This window comes from Helicoverpa zea, chromosome 13, assembly GCF_022581195.2.
Source record: "Helicoverpa zea isolate HzStark_Cry1AcR chromosome 13, ilHelZeax1.1, whole genome shotgun sequence".
Taxonomy (NCBI): Eukaryota; Metazoa; Arthropoda; class Insecta; order Lepidoptera; family Noctuidae; genus Helicoverpa; species Helicoverpa zea.
The window spans coordinates 6,260,400-6,283,969 of NC_061464.1; the positions used below are offsets into that span (position 1 = coordinate 6,260,400).

General features: G+C 43.4%; 1 protein-coding gene across 1 annotated transcript in view; it reads right to left on the reverse strand.

Moving 5' to 3' along the window:
• Positions 1-612: 612 nt before the first annotated feature.
• The window catches only part of LOC124635728 (mucin-2-like), a 58,336-nt gene continuing 35,378 nt past the window's right edge, over positions 613-23,570 (reverse strand). The window contains exons 2-9 of the mRNA XM_047171679.1: positions 17,443-17,495; positions 15,038-15,315; positions 14,590-14,749; positions 11,793-11,966; positions 11,426-11,604; positions 10,866-11,001; positions 1,796-10,643; positions 613-1,523 (exon numbers count right to left, since the gene is read on the reverse strand). Of these exons, the coding sequence (XP_047027635.1) occupies positions 1,297-1,523; positions 1,796-10,643; positions 10,866-11,001; positions 11,426-11,604; positions 11,793-11,966; positions 14,590-14,749; positions 15,038-15,315; positions 17,443-17,475 (10,035 nt within the window). The 5' untranslated portion in view covers positions 17,476-17,495 and the 3' untranslated portion in view covers positions 613-1,296. The remainder of the gene's footprint in view (positions 1,524-1,795; positions 10,644-10,865; positions 11,002-11,425; positions 11,605-11,792; positions 11,967-14,589; positions 14,750-15,037; positions 15,316-17,442; positions 17,496-23,570) is intronic.

Below are 23,570 nucleotides of genomic sequence, written 5' to 3' on the forward strand. Positions count from 1 at the left end.
AAGGGCCCATAGAAAATACTATACATAAATATTATAACATTAAATCATATACTAATACATATTTTATATAAACAACTTAAAACTAATGTAGATACACGAAGTGTCGGCGTCGTGTTACGCTGCGGGGTGTCGCGTAGCCATCCTCGGAATCTCCGATAGACGACACCCTTCGGCCAAAACTCTTTCTTTACCCACTAGGCCACCACGACTACTTACCTACTGTAATTTTTTTGTATTGTAGAGTGGAGAAGTAAGTGTAGTCTCAAGCTTCACCTATTCCATTTAGTGGAAACTCCTCTTATAAACTTTCTTATATACTTCTTTATGTAATCCCCTTATGAACTTCCATATTTACAGGTCTTATGTACTCCCTTAAGTAGGTACTACCCTTATGAACTGCCTTACGTATTCCCCTTATGAACATCCTTATGAACTCTACAATGTAATCCCTTGTCTTCTCTTATTTATAAACTTCCTTAGGATCTTCCATATATACTCCCCACATATACTCCCCTTATATACTTTATTATTTACTCTCTTTATGTACGTGTATGTATTATATTATGTTACTTGTGGGTTGGGGGTTTATATAATAAAAAAAAATCAACAGTGTTGACATTCATAGAATGTTTTACTTAGATTGACTCGACAAGCAATCTTAGGTACTAACATTACAAAATCATTGAAAATAAGATTCCATGGCGTTAGGTACTGTCTGCATCAGAACATTTAATATATTTCTGAAACTTTCTAATTTATGAAGTTATTCGTTTTACCGAGAGAGTACCTAAGGCTAACAATCTTATATAATTAACAAAATACGTACACTATACGTTCAATGGCCACATCAGCGTACTGGTAAATATATTATGTATTTACACAAAAATATCACAAATGAGTATATTCAAACAATGAGTAAATTTTAGATTTTATACATCATGAATTCAGAACATATTATACATAAGTCATACATAAACAATATTGACTAGGGATAAAATATACATTTATAAATTGTGAGGATGCATCGAAGAAGACACGATACTATATTACATATTTATATTATGGCACTATTTTATATAGTGATAAAATAGGCAAGCTTATTAAGCGCCTGAAATAATATCTTAAGAGATAAAGCTTAAAAGGCAGTGTAAGTTACTTTAAACATCAATCAATCCATGTCTCGCAGCCATTATAAAAATATATCGTAAAAATTGCAATTTCGAATGCGTCAAGTAGTAACATTAAGAATTATAATATCACAATATTTAAGTTTAACACATTAAAGTTATTTACATATTAACAGGGGTTCGTTTTAGTTTGTGATACAGTTTTTGACTTGTGTGTTTTGTTATTTTTGTACAAATAAATGGCAAGTGTGATAGACATTAGCATAACTGTGGCTGAGCCAATGGCAACGTAGACGATGGCATTTCCACTGGTAACGAATGCTATTGTCTCACTGGCACCGCTTACATCACGCACCTTTCTCGACCTGGGTTGGGTTCGAGAGGATTCAAAGGAATCTGAAACAAAGAAAAAACAGTTTAATATAGTTTCAGTTCGCTACCACCAACCAAAACAGAGACTTATAACCAAGCGCCGTATTATTAGACATTACATTCTACTTATAGAAAGAAAATACAGTCTCAACTCTCAGGTACGGATACAATCTACAGTATCAACGTTCAACTACATTTTAAGCAATGTTATGTATCTACAAACTTAATCCTACTTTTGTGGCATAAAAAAGCGCTAGTCAAACTTATTTTAAAGAAAATATTAAATCAATAATTACCTATTTCTGATTGAGTATCTGCGTAGGACTTGTCATCTTCCAAGTCCTTATCCTTGACTAATCTGCTGACCCTTGGTCCATTGACTTCATTTTGCTCTGGGAATGGGGGCAAATATGTCGAAGGCGGGTTTGTACTACTGGGAGCAAATGGTTGAGGGCACTTGGGATCCCTAGATCCAGGGTAACAAGAGCTTGGAGTTGGTGGTTGTGTAGGCTTGGGGCACCTAGGGTCATTAGAACCGGGATAGCATCGAGGTTGCTCGGGCGTTGTAGGTTTAGGGCATCTAGGGTCACTGGAACCTGGGTAGCATCTAGGTTGCTCAGGTGTTGTAGGCTTAGGGCATCTAGGGTCATTCGATCCAGGGAAGCACCGAGGTGGTTCGGGAGTCGTAGGTTTGGGGCACCTAGGATCGTTTGAACCAGGGTAGCATCTAGGTTGCTCAGGTGTTGTAGGCTTAGGGCATCTAGGGTCATTCGATCCAGGGAAGCACCGAGGTGGTTCGGGAGTCGTAGGTTTGGGGCACCTAGGGTCGTTTGAACCAGGGTAGCATCTAGGTTGCTCAGGTGTTGTAGGCTTAGGGCATCTAGGGTCATTCGATCCAGGGAAGCATCGAGGTGGCTCGGGAGTTGTGGGCTTAGGGCACCTAGGGTCACTGGAACCTGGGTAGCATCTAGGTTGCTCAGGTGTTGTAGGCTTAGGGCATCTAGGGTCATTCGATCCAGGGAAGCATCGAGGTGGTTCTGGCGTGGTTGGCTTGGGGCACCTTGGATCGTTGGAACCAGGGAAGCACCGAGGTGGTTCGGGAGTCGTAGGTTTGGGGCATCGAGGGTCATTAGAGCCTGGGTAACATTTAAGCGTTTGTGTCGTAGGTGGCAAATATGTGGGAGGATTTAACGTGGTAGGTCGTGGTGGTTGAGGACACTTGGGATCAGGAGAACCGGGGTAGCAAACTGGTTTAGGACTAGTAGGTTTCGGGCATCTAGGATCGTTTGATCCGGGGAAGCACCGAGGTGGTTCGGGAGTCGTAGGTTTGGGACATCTGGGATCGTTGGATCCGGGATAGCATCGTGGCTGTTCAGGTGTTGTAGCCTTCGGGCATCTTGGATCATTAGAGCCGGGGAAGCACCGAGGAGGCTCAGGAGTGGTGGGTTTGGGGCACCTTGGGTCGCTGGAGCCTGGGAAGCACCGAGGAGGCTCAGGAGTGGTGGGTTTGGGGCACCGAGGGTCACTGGAGCCGGGGAAGCACCGAGGAGGCTCAGGAGTGGTGGGTTTGGGGCACCTTGGGTCGCTGGAGCCTGGGAAGCACCGAGGAGGCTCAGGAGTGGTGGGTTTGGGGCACCTAGGGTCGCTGGAGCCTGGGAAGCACCGAGGAGGCTCAGGAGTGGTGGGTTTGGGGCACCTTGGGTCGCTGGAGCCTGGGAAGCAACGAGGAGGCTCAGGGGTGGTGGGTTTGGGGCACCTAGGGTCGCTGGAGCCTGGGAAGCACCGAGGAGGCTCAGGGGTGGTGGGTTTGGGGCACCTAGGGTCGCTGGATCCTGGGAAGCACCGAGGAGGCTCAGGGGTGGTGGGTTTGGGGCACCTAGGGTCACTGGAGCCTGGGAAGCACCTAGGAGGCTCAGGTGTTGTTGGTCTGGGACATCTAGGATCAGTCGATCCAGGGAAGCAACGTGGTGGCTCGGGAGTAGTTGGTTTCGGGCATCTGGGGTCATTAGAACCCGGGTAACATTTAAGAGTTTGAGTTGTCGGTGGCAAATATGTGGGAGGATTTAATGTGGTTGGCCGTGGGGGTTGAGGACACTTAGGATCGGGCGAACCTGGGTAGCAAACTGGTTTAGGAGTCGTTGGCCTGGGGCATCTAGAATCTGTTGATCCAGGGAAACAACGGGGTGGCTCGGGAGTAGTGGGTTTGGGACACCTGGGGTCACTGGAACCAGGGAAGCAACGAGGTGGCTCAGGTGTTGTGGGCTTGGGACATCTAGGGTCACTGGAACCCGGGAAGCAACGAGGAGGCTCAGGTGTTGTGGGCTTGGGACATCTAGGGTCACTGGAACCTGGAAAGCAACGAGGTGGCTCAGGTGTTGTGGGCTTGGGACATCTAGGGTCACTGGAACCAGGGAAGCAACGAGGTGGCTCAGGTGTTGTGGGCTTGGGGCATCTAGGGTCACTGGAACCTGGGAAGCAACGAGGTGGCTCAGGTGTTGTGGGCTTCGGGCATCTAGGGTCACTGGAGCCCGGGAAACAACGGGGTGGCTCGGGAGTTGTTGGTTTGGGACACCTGGGGTCACTGGATCCTGGGAAGCAACGAGGTGGCTCAGGTGTTGTGGGTTTGGGACATCTAGGGTCACTGGAACCCGGGAAGCAACGAGGTGGCTCAGGTGTTGTGGGTTTGGGACACCTGGGGTCATTAGAGCCAGGGAAGCACCGAGGAGGCTCAGGAGTGGTGGGTTTCGGGCATCTAGGGTCTGTGCTTCCTGGGAAACATCTTGGTGGTGCAGGTGTAGTAGGTTTAGGACATCTTGGATCACTGGAGCCAGGATAACACTTGGGTGCTGGTGATGGTGTCACCGCTGTTGTGGGCTCCGGTGGTAAATAAGTGGGAGGATTTAGTGTTGTAGGCCGTGGAGGCTGTGGGCAGTTGGGGTCAGGGGAGCCTGGATAGCAAACAGGTTTTGGAGGTGTTGGTCTTGGACATCTAGGATCATTGTTGCCGGGGTAACAGTTGGGAGGCGCAGGAGTGGTCGGTTTGGGACACCTAGGATCTGTACTGCCAGGGAAGCACCTTGGAGGTGCAGGTGTTGTTGGTTTGGGACAACGTGGGTCTGTGCTACCGGGGTAACAGTTAGGTGGAGCTGGTGTGGTTGGTTTAGGACATCTCGGATCAGTAGACCCTGGGTAACAGTTTGGTGGAGCAGGTATGGTTGGCTTCGGACAACGAGGGTCAGTGCTGCCTGGGAAACACCTTGGTGGCTCAGGTGTAGTTGGTCTAGGACAACGTGGGTCTGTGTTACCAGGATAACAGTTTGGTGGAGCGGGTGTAGTTGGTTTCGGGCACCTAGGATCTGTGCTTCCTAGGAAGCACCTTGGCGGCGCAGGAGTTGTTGGTTTGGGACAACGTGGGTCTGTGCTACCGGGGTAACAGTTTGGTGGTGCAGGCGTGGTTGGCTTCGGACAACGGGGGTCAGTGCTGCCTGGGAAACACCTTGGTGGCTCAGGTGTAGTTGGTCTAGGACAACGTGGGTCTGTGTTACCAGGGTAACAGTTTGGTGGAGCAGGTGTGGTTGGCTTCGGACAACGAGGGTCTGTTGATCCAGGGAAGCATCGAGGAGGCGCTGGAGTTGTTGGTTTTGGACATCTGGGATCATTAGATCCAGGGTAACATTTAGGTGCTGGCGGTGTTGGAACTGTAGTAGGCTCTGGTGGCAAGTAAGTTGGAGGATTCAATGTTGTAGGACGCGGTGGCTGTGGGCATTTTGGATCCGGTGAACCAGGATAGCACACGGGCTTTGTTGGGGTTGGCGTCGTTGGTTTAGGACAACGGGGATCTGTGCTACCTGGGAAGCACCTTGGTGGCGCAGGGGTTGTAGGTCTTGGACACCTAGGATCAGTGTTGCCAGGATAGCAGTTTGGTGGCGCTGGTGTCGTTGGTTTGGGACAACGTGGGTCTGTACTACCGGGGTAACAGTTAGGGGGAGCTGGTGTGGTAGGTTTAGGGCATCTTGGATCTGTTGATCCAGGGAAACACCGAGGAGGCGCAGGTGTGGTTGGCTTTGGACAACGTGGATCGGTGTTGCCAGGATAGCAGTTTGGTGGTGCCGGTGTGGTCGGTCTTGGGCACCTAGGGTCGGTGTTGCCAGGGTAACAGTTAGGAGGCGCAGGTGTGGTCGGTTTTGGGCACCGAGGATCGGTGTTGCCAGGGTAGCAGTTTGGTGGTGCTGGTGTCGTTGGTTTGGGACAACGTGGGTCTGTACTACCGGGGTAACAGTTAGGGGGAGCTGGTGTGGTAGGTTTAGGGCATCTCGGATCTGTTGATCCAGGGAAACACCGAGGAGGCGCAGGTGTTGTTGGCTTTGGACAACGAGAGTCTGTGCTACCGGGATAACAGTTGGGAGGGGCAGGCGTCGTTGGTCTCGGACATCTTGGATCCGTGTTACCCGGATAGCAGTTTGGTGGAGCCGGAGTGGTAGGCTTAGGGCATCTCGGATCAGTCGATCCAGGGAAACAACGAGGAGGTGCAGGTGTGGTTGGCTTTGGACATCTAGGGTCATTAGAACCGGGGTAACATTTTGGTGCTGGTGATGTAGTAGGCTCAGGTGGTAAGTATGTGGGAGGATTCAAAGTTGTAGGACGCGGTGGCTGTGGGCATTTAGGGTCAGGGGAGCCTGGATAGCAAACAGGTTTTGGAGTTGTTGGTTTCGGGCATCTTGGATCTGTACTTCCTGGGAAGCACCTTGGTGGCGCTGGGGTTGTTGGTCTCGGACATCTAGGATCATTGTTGCCAGGGTAACAGTTAGGAGGCGCAGGTGTGGTGGGTTTTGGACACCTAGGATCGGTGTTGCCAGGATAGCAGTTTGGTGGTGCCGGTGTGGTGGGTTTTCGACACCTAGGATCAGTGTTGCCAGGATAGCAGTTTGGTGGTGCCGGTGTGGTTGGCTTAGGGCAACGAGGGTCGGTGTTGCCAGGATAGCAGTTTGGTGGAGCGGGTGTGGTTGGCTTAGGGCACCTAGGGTCGGTGTTGCCAGGATAGCAGTTCGGTGGTGCCGGCGTAGTTGGCTTAGGGCAACGAGGATCTGTGCTGCCTGGGAAGCACCTTGGAGGTGCGGGTGTTGTTGGTTTAGGGCAACGAGGGTCGTTGCTACCGGGATAACAGTTAGGAGGTGCAGGGGTGGTTGGTTTGGGACACCTTGGATCATTGGAACCAGGGTAACACTTAGGCGTTGGTGGAATTGATGGTGTAGTAGGCACTGGTGGCAAATAAGTAGGAGGACTCAAAGTTGTTGGGCGAGTAGGCTGTGGACACTTAGGATCAGGTGAGCCTGGATAGCAAACGGGTTTGGGAGAGGTTGGTCTCGGGCATCTCGGATCTGTGTTTCCTGGGTAACAGTTCGGTTGTGCTGGCGTGGTTGGCTTAGGACAACGAGGGTCTGTGCTACCTGGGAAGCACCTTGGTGGCGCTGGGGTTGTTAGTTTCGGACACCTAGGATCGGTGTTTCCAGGATAGCAATTTGGTGGTGCCGGTGTGGTCGGTTTTGGGCACCTAGGATCTTGACTACCGGGATAGCAGTTTGGTTGTGCTGGCGTGGTTGGCTTAGGACAACGAGGGTCTGTGCTGCCCGGGAAGCATCTAGGTGGTGCTGGTGTAGTCGGTTGTGGGCATCTTGAATCAGTGGATCCAGGGAAACAGTTGGGAGGCGCAGGTGTTGTTGGTTTTGGACAACGCGGGTCTGTACTTCCTGGGAAGCACCTTGGCGGCGCTGGGGTTGTTGGTCTCGGACATCTAGGATCATTGTTGCCAGGGTAACAGTTTGGTGGCGCAGGTGTGGTGGGTTTTGGACACCTAGGGTCGGTGTTGCCAGGATAGCAGTTTGGTGGTGCCGGTGTGGTTGGCTTAGGGCAACGAGGATCTGTACTGCCTGGGAAACACCTCGGAGGCGCGGGTGTTGTTGGTTGAGGGCATCTAGGGTCATTAGAACCGGGATAGCATTTAGGAGCCGGTGGTGTTGCCGGCGTGGTCGGGCCTGGTGGTAAATATGTTGGAGGATTCAATGTTGTAGGGCGAGGAGGCTGTGGGCATTTAGGATCAGGAGAACCTGGATAACATACTGGTTTAGGTGATGTTGGTTTCGGGCATCTCGGATCGGTGGATCCAGGGAAACAATTGGGAGGAGCAGGTGTTGTTGGTTTTGGGCACCTGGGATCTGTGCTGCCTGGGAAGCACCTTGGTGGAGCAGGCGTTGTTGGCTTTGGACAACGCGGGTCTGTGCTTCCAGGATAACAATTTGGTGCTGAAGGCGTGGTCGGTTTTGGGCAACGAGGATCTGTGCTGCCTGGGAAGCACCTTGGTGGCGCAGGTGTTGTTGGTTTAGGGCAACGAGGGTCTGTGCTACCGGGATAACAATTTGGTGCTGAAGGCGTAGTTGGCTTCGGACAGCGAGGGTCTTGACTACCAGGATAGCAGTTTGGTGGTGCTGGTGTGGTTGGCTTAGGACAACGTGGATCTGTGCTGCCTGGGAAACACCTAGGTGGTGCAGGGGTTGTTGGTTTAGGGCAACGAGGGTCTGTGCTACCGGGATAACAATTAGGAGGAGCTGGAGTAGTTGGTTGTGGGCATCGCGGATCAGTTGATCCAGGGAAGCAACGTGGACCCTCGGGTGTTGTTGGTTTCGGACATCTTGGATCTGTGCTGCCAGGGAAACACCTTGGTGGAGCAGGTGTAGTTGGTTTAGGACAACGTGGGTCTGTGTTTCCAGGATAACAATTTGGTGCTGCAGGAGTGGTCGGCTTAGGGCAACGCGGGTCTGTACTGCCGGGGAAGCATCTAGGAGGTGCAGGAGTTGTGGGTTTAGGGCAACGCGGGTCTGTGTTTCCAGGATAGCAGTTAGGAGGAGCAGGTGTCGTTGGTTTGGGACATCTAGGGTCGTTAGACCCAGGGTAACATTTAGGAGCTGGTGGTGTTGCTGGCGTAGTAGGCTCTGGCGGCAAATATGTAGGTGGATTCAATGTTGTAGGACGCGGTGGCTGTGGGCATTTGGGGTCAGGGGAGCCTGGATAGCAAACAGGTTTTGGAGTTGTTGGTCTCGGGCATCTTGGATCAGTGTTGCCTGGGTAACAGTTAGGAGGTGCAGGCGTTGTTGGTTTAGGGCAACGGGGGTCAGTGCTTCCTGGGAAGCAGCGAGGTGGCTCTGGAGTTGTTGGCTTGGGGCACCTAGAGTCGGTAGATCCAGGGAAGCAACGAGGAGCTTCAGGAGTAGTAGGCTTAGGGCACCTAGGGTCAGTTGAGCCGGGATAGCATCGAGGTGGCTCTGGGGTGGTTGGCTTGGGACATCTAGGGTCATTAGACCCCGGGAAGCAACGAGGTGGTTCAGGAGTCGTGGGTTTGGGGCACCTAGGGTCACTGGAACCTGGGAAGCAACGAGGTGGCTCTGGGGTCGTTGGCTTGGGGCACCTAGGGTCAGTTGAGCCGGGATAGCAACGAGGAGGCTCAGGAGTTGTAGGCTTGGGGCATCTGGGATCAGTAGATCCAGGGAAGCAACGAGGTGGCTCAGGTGTTGTGGGCTTGGGGCATCTAGGGTCACTGGAACCCGGGAAACAACGAGGTGGCTCAGGCGTTGTAGGCTTGGGGCACCTTGGGTCAGTAGATCCAGGGAAGCATCGAGGAGGCTCAGGAGTCGTGGGTTTGGGACATCTAGGATCGTTGGATCCAGGGTAACATCTGGGAGCGGGTGATGTTCCAGGTGTAGTAGGCTGTGGTGGTAAATACGTCGGAGGACTTAATGTCGTGGGACGTGTTGGCTGTGGACAATTGGGGTCGGGTGAACCTGGATAACAAACTGGTTTCGGAGATGTTGGTTTGGGGCATCTAGGGTCACTGGAACCTGGGAAGCAACGCGGTGGTTCAGGAGTTGTTGGTTTGGGGCAACGAGAGTCAGTTGAACCTGGGAAGCAACGAGGTGGCTCAGGGGTCGTTGGTTTGGGGCAACGGGGGTCAGTTGAACCTGGGAAGCAACGCGGTGGCTCAGGAGTTGTGGGTTTGGGGCACCTTGGGTCAGTAGATCCAGGGAAGCATCGAGGAGGCTCAGGAGTTGTAGGCTTGGGACATCTAGGGTCACTGGAACCCGGGAAACAACGAGGAGGCTCAGGAGTAGTAGGCTTGGGGCACCTTGGGTCAGTAGATCCAGGGAAGCATCGAGGAGGCTCAGGTGTTGTAGGCTTGGGACATCTAGGATCGTTGGATCCAGGGTAACACCTGGGAGCGGGTGATGTTCCTGGTGTAGTAGGCTGTGGTGGTAAATACGTCGGAGGACTTAATGTCGTGGGACGTGTTGGCTGTGGACAATTGGGGTCGGGTGAACCTGGATAACAAACTGGTTTCGGAGTCGTTGGTTTAGGGCACCTTGGATCAGTCGAACCTGGGAAGCAACGAGGTGGCTCAGGTGTTGTGGGCTTAGGGCACCTAGGGTCAGTAGATCCAGGGTAGCAACGAGGTGGCTCAGGCGTTGTTGGCTTAGGGCATCTAGGGTCGGTAGATCCAGGGAAGCAACGAGGTGGCTCAGGAGTCGTTGGTTTAGGGCACCTAGGGTCAGTAGATCCAGGGTAGCAACGAGGTGGCTCGGGGGTCGTGGGTTTGGGGCATCTAGGGTCACTGGAACCCGGGAAGCAACGAGGTGGCTCTGGGGTCGTTGGTTTAGGGCACCTAGGGTCAGTAGATCCAGGGAAGCAACGAGGTGGCTCTGGAGTCGTTGGTCTAGGGCATCTAGGGTCATTTGAACCAGGGAAACATTTTGGCGCAGGTGATGTTGGCGGTAAATATGTAGGTGGGTTCTGTGTAGTTGGTTGTGTTGGTTGTGGACATCTTCGGTCTGGTGAGCCTGGGTAACAGACAGGTGTTACTGTTGTTATTTGTGGGCAGCGCGGATCTGGATTTCCTGGATAGCAGTTTGGTGTAGTCGGTGTAGGCTGTTGTGGACACCGAGGGTCGAGTGAACCAGGGTAGCACTTGATCTGTGGTTCAATGGTGACGCGTTGGCAACCAGGGTCTCGGGAACCCGGGTAACATTGTGATGGTCGTATTGTCGTTGACACTTCTTTGATCACACCACCGCAGCTGGAGTCACAGTTGTTCGTACATAACTGAAATTAGAACAGGCGTGTTTGTAAATAAATGGTACAGGGACAGGGGCATACTAATCGGAAAGTAAATAAGACAAATAAGCTATGAATGTGTTGCATTCGTCAAATACATAATTATGACTATTATCAATATTCATTCATCATCCTGTGACTCTGAACTACCACTTTTTAAAAGAGATGGAAAGGGAGAAAGAACATAATAAGAAAAGCGAAGATATTTACCTCGACGTTGCATGTCAGGTAGACTTGGTCGGTCTCTGGGAATCGGAAGGCGCTCACTTTGCTGTAAGCTATCAGAGTTGCTCCACTTTTACCAGTGTTTGTGGTCTTTTGGAACAAGTCGATAAGCTTCTTCTTCCTGTAAATAAACAAGCTATAGTTAGTACCGATTTATTATTTGTGGGGCTTCAGTGAAGTAGCAATATTCTTTTTGATCGTCTGATGCATTTCGAACTTTCGAACATCAAATAATTGGATCTTTAGTAGAATCACAATTGTGTTAGTTGTGAATATTTTACAATTATATTTTTCAGATCAAGACAGTTCTCGAAAGTAATCTAATCGAATTCTAAGCAACCCTGCTGTGCACCAGCCAATTATTATAACATATTCTTAAGTTTCAATCTTTTTCCGCACTTATCTTTATTTTTTCAGTAGTTTTACACAATCTGACAGCCTTAACAGTCCGCGGTCACAAGTATTAGTTCAAGTGGATTAATCTCGCTACATTCACAAAATAAAAATCAATCAATCACATAAAGTATCATAAAGTATTTTCTTACTTAGGACAGCCTTCTTTGTCCGTCAGTTGAATCTTGCTGGTCTTAACACCGTCGTAGTTTTCGCTGTCATAAGCCCAGCAGTCGTGGATCTTGAGACTGAACTGTTTCCTTACATCCTTCAGGTACACGAGGATTGTCAAGTATTCACCAATCTTGATCGAGTCTTTCAATGGAGTAGTCTAAAAATTATAGAAACGACATGTTAATAAAATAATTTTAAGTAAGACACTGCAGATGTCATAACAATCCTGAATTGTTTCCCTCTTGAATTTGTCAGTATTCAATTCGGTATTTTACAACACTTTTTTTAAGCTTCATGTCTAGATTACTTCAAGCAGGGTAACGGGACTAGTGCTTCCATACTTACGTTGGGAAAAACTCCTTTCTGAATGTCCATCCAGCATTCAATTCCTCCGGCAGGTCCTTCCACAGCTACCACATCCAGCATGTCAACCATGAAGGGCTTCAGTTTAAGTGTGTGCTGTTCTTTCGATGCGACCACGCCCGTTGACACTTCTAGAGAAGTGCGCGCACATGACACCTGGAATTGAACCGATGAGAAAAAGTTTTAAAGTTGTTTTATATCAATGGTCTAGCTAAGTTTCTGAAGGTATCAATTTCCGACAAAGTTTTACATTTGACATAGTTTTTCAATACTTCATGTCAAATAGTTGTTTCTCTACAAAATTTACTGTAAGTACGACACATTACTTGGTAGAAGATGACGTAAGGACGAAAAAGTGATGTTTTGGAGCAGGCTCTGAATAAATCTGAGCTTCATTTCTCACAGCCTTAGCTATAACAAAAGTTTTCTTCATCTATACATATAATAAATCTGTAAAAAAACTGTGTCTGTACATTGAATATATTAAAAAAATAATAATTGGGTGGGGTTTAGAAACAGTAATGGAGCACAAATCCAAAAAAAAAATTCTGTCTGTTTGTCTGTATGTCTGTATGTCTGTATGTCTGTTTGTTTGTACACGCTAATCTTCCGAACTACTGAACGGATTTCAATGATTTTTTCTTTGTTGTATCAGTATTAGGCCTGGTCAACATATAGGCTATAATTTATCTTCGAAACTTGAAGACCTGATGCAGAACTCCAACAGACCAATAAAACTATAAGAGATACAAATATGGTGCCGTGGCAAAAATTGTTTCATTTGATGAGCATTTTCAGCTGAGATTATAAATTTTAAGATCTGGAACACCTGATGTGGAACCCCAAGAGCCCAGCTTCTCTGTACCATATACAGGTATGCCGTTTTAGCAAAAGTTGTTCAATTTGATAAGCACTTTCTATTGACTTATACAAATTGAAGATCTAAAACACCTGATGTGGAACTCCAGGGGCCCAGCTAGACTATAGCATATAGAGGTATGACGTTTTAGCAAAAGTTGTTCAATCTGATAAGCACTCTCTGTTGACTTATAAAAATTGAAGATGTAAAACACCTAATGTGGAAACCCAGGAGCCCAGCTAGACTATAGCTTATAAAGATATGACGTTTTAGCAAAAGTGGTTCAATCTGATAAGCACTCTCTATTGACGTGTAAACATCGAAGATCTGGAACACCTGATGTGGAACTTCAAGAGCAATACTACACTTGAAATGTATAGAAATGAATGTTATGAAATAGGTATAGTGAATCAAAATAAGTAATTAGTCCGTCTTTTAGATAACCCTAAAATAATGGACACGCATTTTTCTTTTCTCTCTCTCACAAACAAATAATAACGAAGATACAACAACGCTTGAATTTCGTGTTAAGTCACTGCTTAGTACAAATTTTACATACCTAGACGTGGCGTCACGAGCCTCCACTCTCTAACTTTGTTGCGTTTTATCTTCATTATTATTTTGTATATCTCTTCCAGACCTCGGGACTACAGAGTTCCAAATTTTTGGGAGGCAAACGTGGGGTCGAAGCCAACACGCTGAAGCCCTTTTGAGACAACTTTAATGAAATGGTGACACAAAACCGACGATTATCCCTTTATACACTATAGAAATGAACCCAAGGACAATCCCCGGTGGACGTCGTTAAAAAAAAGACAATCCCCGGTTCTGTGCTAAACTATTGCTAACTATGGAGGAAAACTACTTGGGCTATTTTGATGGGATGTTAGTGGATGACAATGTATTAGGTACATGTAAAAACGGCAGGTGGAGACTCGCCACCTCACTTACTGTAACCAGTCACTGAATAGCAACAAGAGGGCAATAGGGACATGAGCGGCTGAAGGGTGAGGATCCCTCGGCGGACTTTAAACGCGGATTACGCGCTCCCTGTGCTTACCATGAGGCACCTACCCTCCGAGCAGGGCCACTAATCCTGCTCTAGCGACTCCACTCTGGACGGCCAAGCCAAGCCAGAGGCGTGAGACCTACCCCCGTCATGGTTCACTCCGACCGGCCGGAGATGGGGGACAGTATACTCTCCCTGGAGAACTCAGTATATATAGCCCCGCGGGGTCGCTACTCCCCGTCATCAGCCTCAGATGTCCTGCGGTGCCTATATCTCATTATTATTGTCGTTATTATCTCAAGAGCCTTTGTCCCAATTATGTTAGGGTCGACTTCCAGTCACGATGCAACTGAGTACCAGTGTTTTACAAGGAGCGACTGCCTATCTGACCTCCACAACCCGGTTACCCCTTGGTAAGACTTACTGGCTTCTGACTACCCATAACGACTGCCAAGAATGTTCAATGACAGTCGGAACCTACAGTTTAACATCCCCTCCAAATAACGGTCATTGGTATCCAAAATATACGTAGAAAGTACATACGAACTTAGAAAAGTTGCATTGGCAGGCACTTGCCAGACCTGGAATCAAAGACGCACGCTCATACTTGAGAGATTGGTTCTCTACCCACTAAACCACCACGAATTCCACTAAGTCACCACGACTTTGTCATCTATTTAATGTTTTTTTACGAAATAATACCTACGTGTAATATTTTTGCCACACACAACTTAAATGCGGTCTAATTAGAATCACTACTTTTATCCCTATGGTCACGTCTATTGCGACTATTCAGATCTTTGTTTTTGCTGACCCCATAGTCGCTGGCATAAGGGACAGGATCCGCGTACGAAGTCGCGGGCAGAAGCTAGTATCCTTAATAAGGGTGATATTGTCTCTAATTTACGTACCTTGCGAGCGAAATCCTGTGGTCCTTGCAGCAAGTCATCAGCTTGGAAGACGAGCACGTTGTCGATGGTACCGCAAGCATTACAGAGGGGACGAGAGCCGCAGCCATTCAGGGGCACTCGGAATGAGTACCGCGATTGACTGCCGCCTAATGATACGTACCTGAAAGATTTATGTAGTGATTAAGTAGATTATTTATTTAGTGTAAATGATTGCGGTAAGAATGAAATATTTTTGATAAGGGAGGAATGGAATACGCACACTCCAAAAGTGTCTAGGGATCAATATACGGTAACTATGTTTTAGTATGTAGAAACATAACATCTCATCATCCAAATAGATGTGAAGCCTGTACTAACTTAATTACAGTTCTGAGGACATCCGTCCCTCGTCAATAATATAAGGAGTTAATTTGACTATAGTTTTAGTTTGAATAAAAATTATACTCACTTGCACTTCGGGTCATTCAGGAAGCCCTTACTGTAAATGATACCATCGTAAATATCTGCGAACTCGACAGTGACGTCGATAAAATCGCCTGCGCATTGCACGTCTATGTCGGGGGAGAGGGGCGAGTCGGCGGCCCTTGACCCTCTGATGAATACGACCCCAGCATCTTCACTGCTTTCGTAGAAAGGTGAGAGCGCATTGTCGCCGGAGAGCTCACGGTTCAGCTCAACCGCTGTGAGCGTTTGTGGTTCATCTGAAACAGCTGTAGCGAGCGACAGCTACAGGAGAAATGTTGAATTAGTGTTTTTTGAAAAAGTAAATGAAGAGGTAATTTTAAGTCTACGATTTGTAAGGACTATATATTTTGATACATAACAGTTAGCAGTCTTAACAGTTGGCCTGATTGAAGTTAAGTGTTGTCATTGCAGCTCATCTGTTTGTACAATCTGTCTGTCTCAAGACTGTAAGAACACATTTTAGCACAGAATACAAAAGAGCTGTTTTAAAACAGCTACAATACCTGGTTACTAGTAAAATAACTTAATAACAGATGATAACAAAAGAATTAAAAACTAAAAGCATTTAAATAAACACACAATGAATTTAGCTAATATGACAAATAAGAGGCTGTGTAACTGTTCGTCAAATTGCCAAGGATCCGATTGTGAGATGACGGCATTTATGTTATTATCGTTAAATCAGTAATTTATTGTTCGCGTCGCACAATGGAGTAGACTCTCACGTACTTAATTTGGTGTCACAAAACGCTGCACAATATGAAAACTAAAACACGCTCCAAATTATAGTACGAAATAACTTGAGTCTCTAGTGTGTCCAATTGTTAAATCTTTAAGTACCTATCATACATTGTTTTTGAGAGAGGTATTTGTAGCTATCGCTTATAAGTTTTAATTCGACCACTCATATTTAAACAATAGACAGCCTAAACAATCGTTTTCGAGAACGACTATTTTCTACGAAACTTAGGTATACAAAAATGTCTTATTTATTGAAAGAGGAAAAAAGAAAACCTTGTTTTTGGAGACAGCATTGAACTTGTGAATTACTAGATACTTAAGTACATTTCTTCAAATCACAATGTTAATTTTAGTTTCACTTTCGTAAATCGAGCCGCCTTTTCTCAAACAAGCTTACCGTTAAGCAACGGCGTCCCATAAGCTTAAAAAACTTAATGATTCTTACACATCCCATGAGGCAACCGGTCGATTATTCACTCGCCCAGTTGACGAAACAATGTCAATAGAGTACATATTTCATCAAAACATGATATCGCACCATGACTTGAGAAACAGAACTTTTTGGGCCAGTTCCCATTGACGGTAAGGGACGTCACGGCATTTTTGAGGTCACCAGAATATACATAACTTTTTAATAGTGTGGTACTTAACGGTAATTTTCAATAAACTATTTCCGTTCTTTTGCTCAATAGATATAGGAATTTGACATTACCTACACGCATGTTGCTGATTTCAAGATTCTAAAATATCTCTAGTAAGCAAAATAACAAATAAATAGGGTATTTAGAAGGGTCGTAAGTAATCAATGAAACGGAAGCAGATTTTGGCATTTCTAGTACTAACAACTGTTATCATTCAAATTTGAACTTTATCGCCACAACCTTAGGTCATATATTTAGATGTCGCCTAAACTGCCGTGTCGTACCGTCCGCATCAATGGGAACTGAGCCGGGCGGCCCTTCAAGTACCTATGTATTTCAAAATTACCAAAGCATAAATTAATTGTATTTTCACATTGGTTAATATGACTTCTATTACTTAATATTAGAAGTGTAAGAGATATTGTTTCGTAATTATTTAGATGAGAGAATGCGTGAACGTTGACCTAAAGGTTGGTCATTGTCAGGTCAGCATTTTAACTAGGTATGTAGTTGTTGACAAACTTATCATTAACCTGGATATCATAATCATTGTATGTGTGTATGTTGTTTGATTATTAATTAGGACTAATTAAGGGGATATGAACTTTGATTTTATACCTTCAATTATGAATTTGAGGTACCATAGTACAAAAGTTAGGTACTTTTACTTCAAGTTATTTGAATTCAATATTTCAAAAATGGTCAGTTATTTGAAGCTGATTTCAATTAATTGCTTCGCAAAGTAAATTATGCAAAACACAGACGAACAGATTTTCCTCCATAAAAATATGCCTAAATTATTATGCCAGATTTTCCTTTAGGTTTAAAAATATGCCTTTTTCTACCTTATAAAACCCTGCCTATAAATCCATTACACCCTTGCGAAACACTCATTCAATCAACACGCCTGCACACACAATGTAATGATAATGATATAATTAATGGCGTATTTACTAAAAAGATCATTAAAATGATCGATGGTGTCATTATGGGAACGGTGACATACCTGCACGAGTGCAATCAGTGCCGCTATGCGCATGACAGCCGCTTCATGGGGCCCTGGAATGGAAGAAAACAAAGGAATTAGTAAAATTGATATATAGAAAAGGACAATAGTCAACATATCAGATTCAGTATCAGAGTATATCAGATCACATCAGAGTCAGTAGATATCTATAGAAACAGTCAAACAGGAGAACAGTTTTTAAAGATAAAAAGTCATTTATGCAAAATAGGCTGAAAATCAACACATTCTGAACATCAAATTGACGAAAAAACAGCTTCCAAAATCGCCTGCCCTTCATCGCTTTCTGTGTTTTTTCTGGCGTAGAATATAGTGGGACAAATCTTTTAATTATATCCCTAAAATATAAGGCTTAATTAAGCGCTGGTGTCTAAAAAGAGGTTTTATAACATTTCACGTAAAGAATTGATGTGGGTTTTCTTGAAACCACATATGAATTTTCGTGTTCATGTTTCGAAGGAGACAGTTCATTTTTTGAAAAAAAAAAAACTGACATTTATCTCGCCTATAAATCAAGTACATTGTCATGCACGTGATCAATTAATATCATTGGTCATCACTCATCAGTCTGTAAAATGTCATGTTTATTAAATTCAATTAACCAGTTAAAAATGTCCCATAATTTATTATAATTTAATTAACGGTTACAAAAAGCGACTGATTATACTAACTTGTTAAGGCAATTAGTTTATCTGACAAAAGTAATCATAAAACTGTGATTAATAGACAAAATGACATAGCATCACGAAACCTTTTCGCATAATTAATGTGAATAATAAATTAAAAAAATAATTAGCTGTTTCCTTCGTGTTAAAGCAAGTTTTTCAGAGATTCGCATCTAAAAATTCTAAAATATCTGTCTCGCTAGGGCTGCACAAACTAATATGTAATTCTAAACATGGTATGCCAATAAAACTCTTCTTCAAGCTAATTAGAAAGAAGTACTGTGTAATTGGGGTCGCTTAGAAAACGATATTTTTTCGCTTCTATATATTTCAAAAATGGTATATAATTTGAATAGGTCAAATCAAATACTTAACACAAAAAATAATCAAGGATATTCCGCCGACCCCAAAATAATCAGCCGTACTTCTAACAACCCAAAAAACAATCGGATTCCTATTAAAACGTAACTTTACGCATAAATAATCGGCTATTATACGTTCGTTAATAGCTTAAGTGGCAGCTCACGACGGGTTTAATTGTGGAGGCAACTCGAATTCGTGAGGTCATGGCGTGAACCCTCGCCTGAAGCATCTTCCGCGTCTTATTTCGTCATAGATCCCTCCAATTATACGATCCTGGGGTATTTCGTCATGTCTTTGGTATAATCTAGGAATTTATTGGTCTTTGATGATATTCTACTCTATCCTATGACACATTAGACATTAATTTATCATTTTTTTTTGTTGCCAAAGTAAATATAAACTTTCTGATATATGAACATGTCTTCAATTTCAGGAAACTGAATCAAATTAATATGTCTATTAACAAGTAGGCTAATACCGTGACTATTACCTAAATAAAAATAAATAGTAAAAAATATATTTATCTCTAAGATTACATAGAAGATGAAGAAAAACGGAAGTATGCATGCCAATTGCTCATTATTTCCAGGTTTTGTCAGTGAAATTTGTAAGCATTATCTATGAATTTTCCTAAAAATAACAAGTAGGTACATGTCATACAAAAGAATATTTGTGATAACCCGAATTCACCGCTCTCATTATTATCAGGTGTTGTTTTCTGAACATTTCGACAAACAAGATTCCTTATTATCTCGGCTTACAGTAACTTGGTCGTGTACGAAATACCTACAGGTTTTATCTCAGTAATTAATACTAATCGGCTGAAACAATAGCGGTTCGGTGGTTTCCCAAGTTTTTGTTTGGTCTGTTTGAAGAAACACTATATAATTTGTATTGTTCCCTCAGCATTGGTGATCGATTACACGACAATCAATTATTGTTTAGTAACCTATCTCTTGATTAATTATAACTCGTTAGCAGTGTGAATTTATTAGATTTTTGTTTACTTATCGTAGATCAGTTTCATTTATAGTTGTTACAGTGACAGTTGACATGTTGGTTGGTATTTTTTTTAAAGAAAATCTTGATTCTACATATTCAAAGTTTTCAGTCGGTCTGATACCGACCAAATACATGACCGTTGTAATGTGCGTACTTCCATTCATCTCTATACTGATTTATGAGCCCAAGCAAACTATCGGCCGACTAAAAGTTTGTAGTGTGAGAACGTATTACCTACTTAAACTTCGCAATTTTTTATCATCACTTTTTGTGCTTTATGTGACGTGAATGTATTAACTGACTGTCAAAACACGTTATTAATTTACGTCTATTAGGCCTAAAGGTCAAGTGGATGCTTAGCGATAATTTGTACGAAATGAAACATTTTGAATGAATAAAATATTTCGTATGTATGACCTTCAGAGTGAGTGGGAAAGCTTTGGATTACCGGATTTGTTAAACTTTGTGAGTAATACTTGATTAATGAAGTATATCTTGTATCTTTTATGTAAGCTTTATTGACTGAAATTAACATAAGTTACGCAGTTTTACGGGTCATTTAACCTAACGCATAAAACGGATAAATTACATAAGACTTCTGATTTAAAAGAAAAACATCGTGTTAATTTTCCAAATAGATAGTTTTAGTAAAGGTTTGCTTTCACTACTACTAGGTATTATATGGCCTTAATTATGTTTTCACTTGTTATTAAAAGGTTTCAAATTTTCCGAACTACTCAAAAACATAAAATTATTAGCAATTATAAACGATGTAATTACTTAATCAAAACAAAATCGTTTAATATGGAATGCGCCTAAATTATACTCAAAAGGAATTCGAGCATACACGATTTAATGATGATAAATTAATCACTCATTTACTTAAACGCTTCACGTATAATCCAAGGTCAAAATCCACCACATACCTACACAAATTCCAGGTAATTCACGCATGAATTCGGTAAAGTTCATCAGGTCATTATTTAACTAATCCATGTTTTTGCTATAATTACTCGAGTGATGGCTACTTGTGTTCATGCTTTTGACCTTATAAGCCAAGCTGTTTATAATAAGTAGCATTAGTGTTAGTACGACCCATTCATACATTCTTGACTGTATTTGGTTATTTAATTACTTTATTATTTAAATAAAGATAAACATACGTTGATATTAAACGGAAGTGTGCTTTATAAGGAAGAGGTAATCTTGCATTATCCTAGTACACTTGAAACTAAATACCTATGAGTTAATTGAATAGATTTGTTCTGCTATTATTTATTGAATTATGGATGTTTAATTATTTATGTCTGACTTATCATGTTGATCTAATTATATGAGTACTCTCGAATGCATAGCAAACTTTTTTTGAGCCTTGTACAAGCGTGTTTTTAGCCCCCAATTCCCTAAAGCTATTATTTTAGGTATAGTAAAATAATAAGAGCTTTATTACTCGAACTAAACAAAAGATTGCTACTTTATCACCCTGACGTAACAAGCAATTACCTACACACAAATAAAAAACATTTAAACGTTCAATTTACGCATGACATGTTAACCAATAAAATTAGATTTTTACGCCTTCAATGGCGGTGTCATCGAATTATTTCGAAGTAAACTGTGTCATGGTCGCCGTGACTTCATCTTATAAACCCTTTGCCCTAGACCGGTTCGACTGGTCGATGCGTAGCAATATAATGATATCGATGTATTCGATGTGTTCCCCGAATCGGAATACAATCGAGTTGAACAAGACCCGTCGGCGTTGATCGGTATCGCTATTCGCCTTTTGAGTGTAGTCCGATACTTTCTTGGTGATGTTGCGTGGTTGGCGTAAAAGGCAACGTTTCAGATAGATTTTGAGGTCTGATAAGAAGCTTTGTAAACATCGTAATATATTTTGTTCATAGGTTAATACAAAAGAAGATAGTGACACAGTAGTAACCATATTGTAGAACATCGATATAGAAAGAAATGAAGATAAATATAATCTACCTTTACCAATTTAATTGTGTGTTTGGTAAGACCAAATCTCTTTCTTTAGCCTTTTGTAAACAGAGTTAATGACCAATCTAATTAAGTACCTAAAAGCTTCTTAAGCTCATCTAATTAGGCAAAATCTTCTGATATTATATTAGACCTTCCATTCATACGCATAGCTGTATCTTATCATTCTCGATAAACATCAGCACCAATCGTATTTATGTCGCGATAAAATATTGGCCATACAGTCGTCAAGGCGGAACGTAAATTTAACTCCTAGGGCCTCCTATCGAGGCTATACGAATACTATTTTAATATAATTATGTTTTTAAACGTTAATACTTATCTAAAGAGGAAATATGTGATTGTTTATACAACATGTAACTTAATTAACGCACATCCTGAAATTAGTTTGTTCAGAATCGTTTACTGAATCGATTTATATCATTTTTAATATAGGTAATTTTTTTCCCAAAAATAATTAAAACTACGGAAATTATTGTCATATTAACCCTGTACAGTCAAAACAAATTCAAATAGACCGTAACTCAAAGTAATAAGACTTCGTGTATTGTCGGGTTTTTCCGTAGTTTCGTTATGTTGTGTCGAGTCGAGCGGCGCGCGGCGCGATATTTGCGTGCGTAGTAGTATGACCAAAAAGTTCTCCAAGAATTGGTATAACTAATTTAGTAAATAACAATGCATATACATGTTAAATTAAAAATTCAGTGTATGTATTATGATTATAACATAATATTCTAATTGGGGTGTTTGAGGGTGTGCGTTAATTACGTTACATGTTGTATATGTTATGGACCAAGTGATAAATTGGGCAGTATACATAATGCCCGGTCATTATGAATAATGCCCAATATGAGAGTGCAATTTGATAATAATTATTCAAACAATCAAATTGACCGGGCACTATACATATTGCCCGTGACCTTTTGGGCAAAGTAATACAAACATATTTAATTTCATTTTTTTATTGTTATAGACATTTCACTTAAAATAAACTAAATATAACACATCCCATATCAATTGACAGAGTATAGAAGTAGGCATGCAACATGCAGCAAGCATGGCTTCTGTCACGGCTCCGGCGCTGCGGGGCTCCGGCGGTCCCATGCGAGCTTATCGTCGCAGATGGTTTTCACGCTCACCACCGCAGCTTCGGCTTGCTGGCCGGCTCCCGGCCAGCCTCAGCCGCGGCGGCGAGCGCTTCAACTACCTGCGCCTCAGCTCGCAGGCCGCCTCGCCCCTCCGTGCCTACGCGGTTTTGAATTGCACTCTAGGGGTAGGGCAGACAAGACTACGTGGAGTCGGTTTTGCAGCGATTCGTTTTCGTCACTAAGTTCAGTTTTTAATACAATGTTTTGAATCCAAATTAAATTCTACCATAAAAAAACGAGCCAAGAAAAATGCGATCAAGAAAAACGAGGCCGAGTTAGTAAATTAGATGACAATTGTCCAATTAATAGTTTTGTGCCTAGACTTATAATTTCCCATTAAAATAGAACATATAATTTAAAACAATAATCATAAAATATGTAGCAAGTAACAGGATTTATTTATTAGAACAACTGCCACCCTCGCACCGCATAAAATATAGCTTTATTATCAAATTGCCCAACTGTCATGTAGCAATATAATAATGCCCGTGCAATGTGATAAATAATGAAGTTAAGATAGTTATTAATCACTTGGCCCGATAAAGCTAGACATTATTCATAATGCTCGGGCATTATAAATAATGCCCGAATAATCACATGGTCCATAACATATATATGTTTGCAACGAATAGGTTTCGGATCTATTGAACCGATTTAATTTTTATTGATTTTTTTTTGATTGATTTTTGATTTTATTTTTCTAAGTAAGTATATCTTCTTAGACACCAACGGCTGATAAAAAAGGTGAAGGAAAACATCTTGAGGAAACCTGGACAATTAAGTCTGAAATCACCAACCCGCATTGAGCAAGCGTGGTGATTAATGCTCAATCCTTCTCCGTGTGAGAGGAGGCCTGTGCCCAGCAGTGGGATGATAAAAAGGCTGTAACAGTAACAGTAACAGAACCGATTTAAATAATTCTTTTACT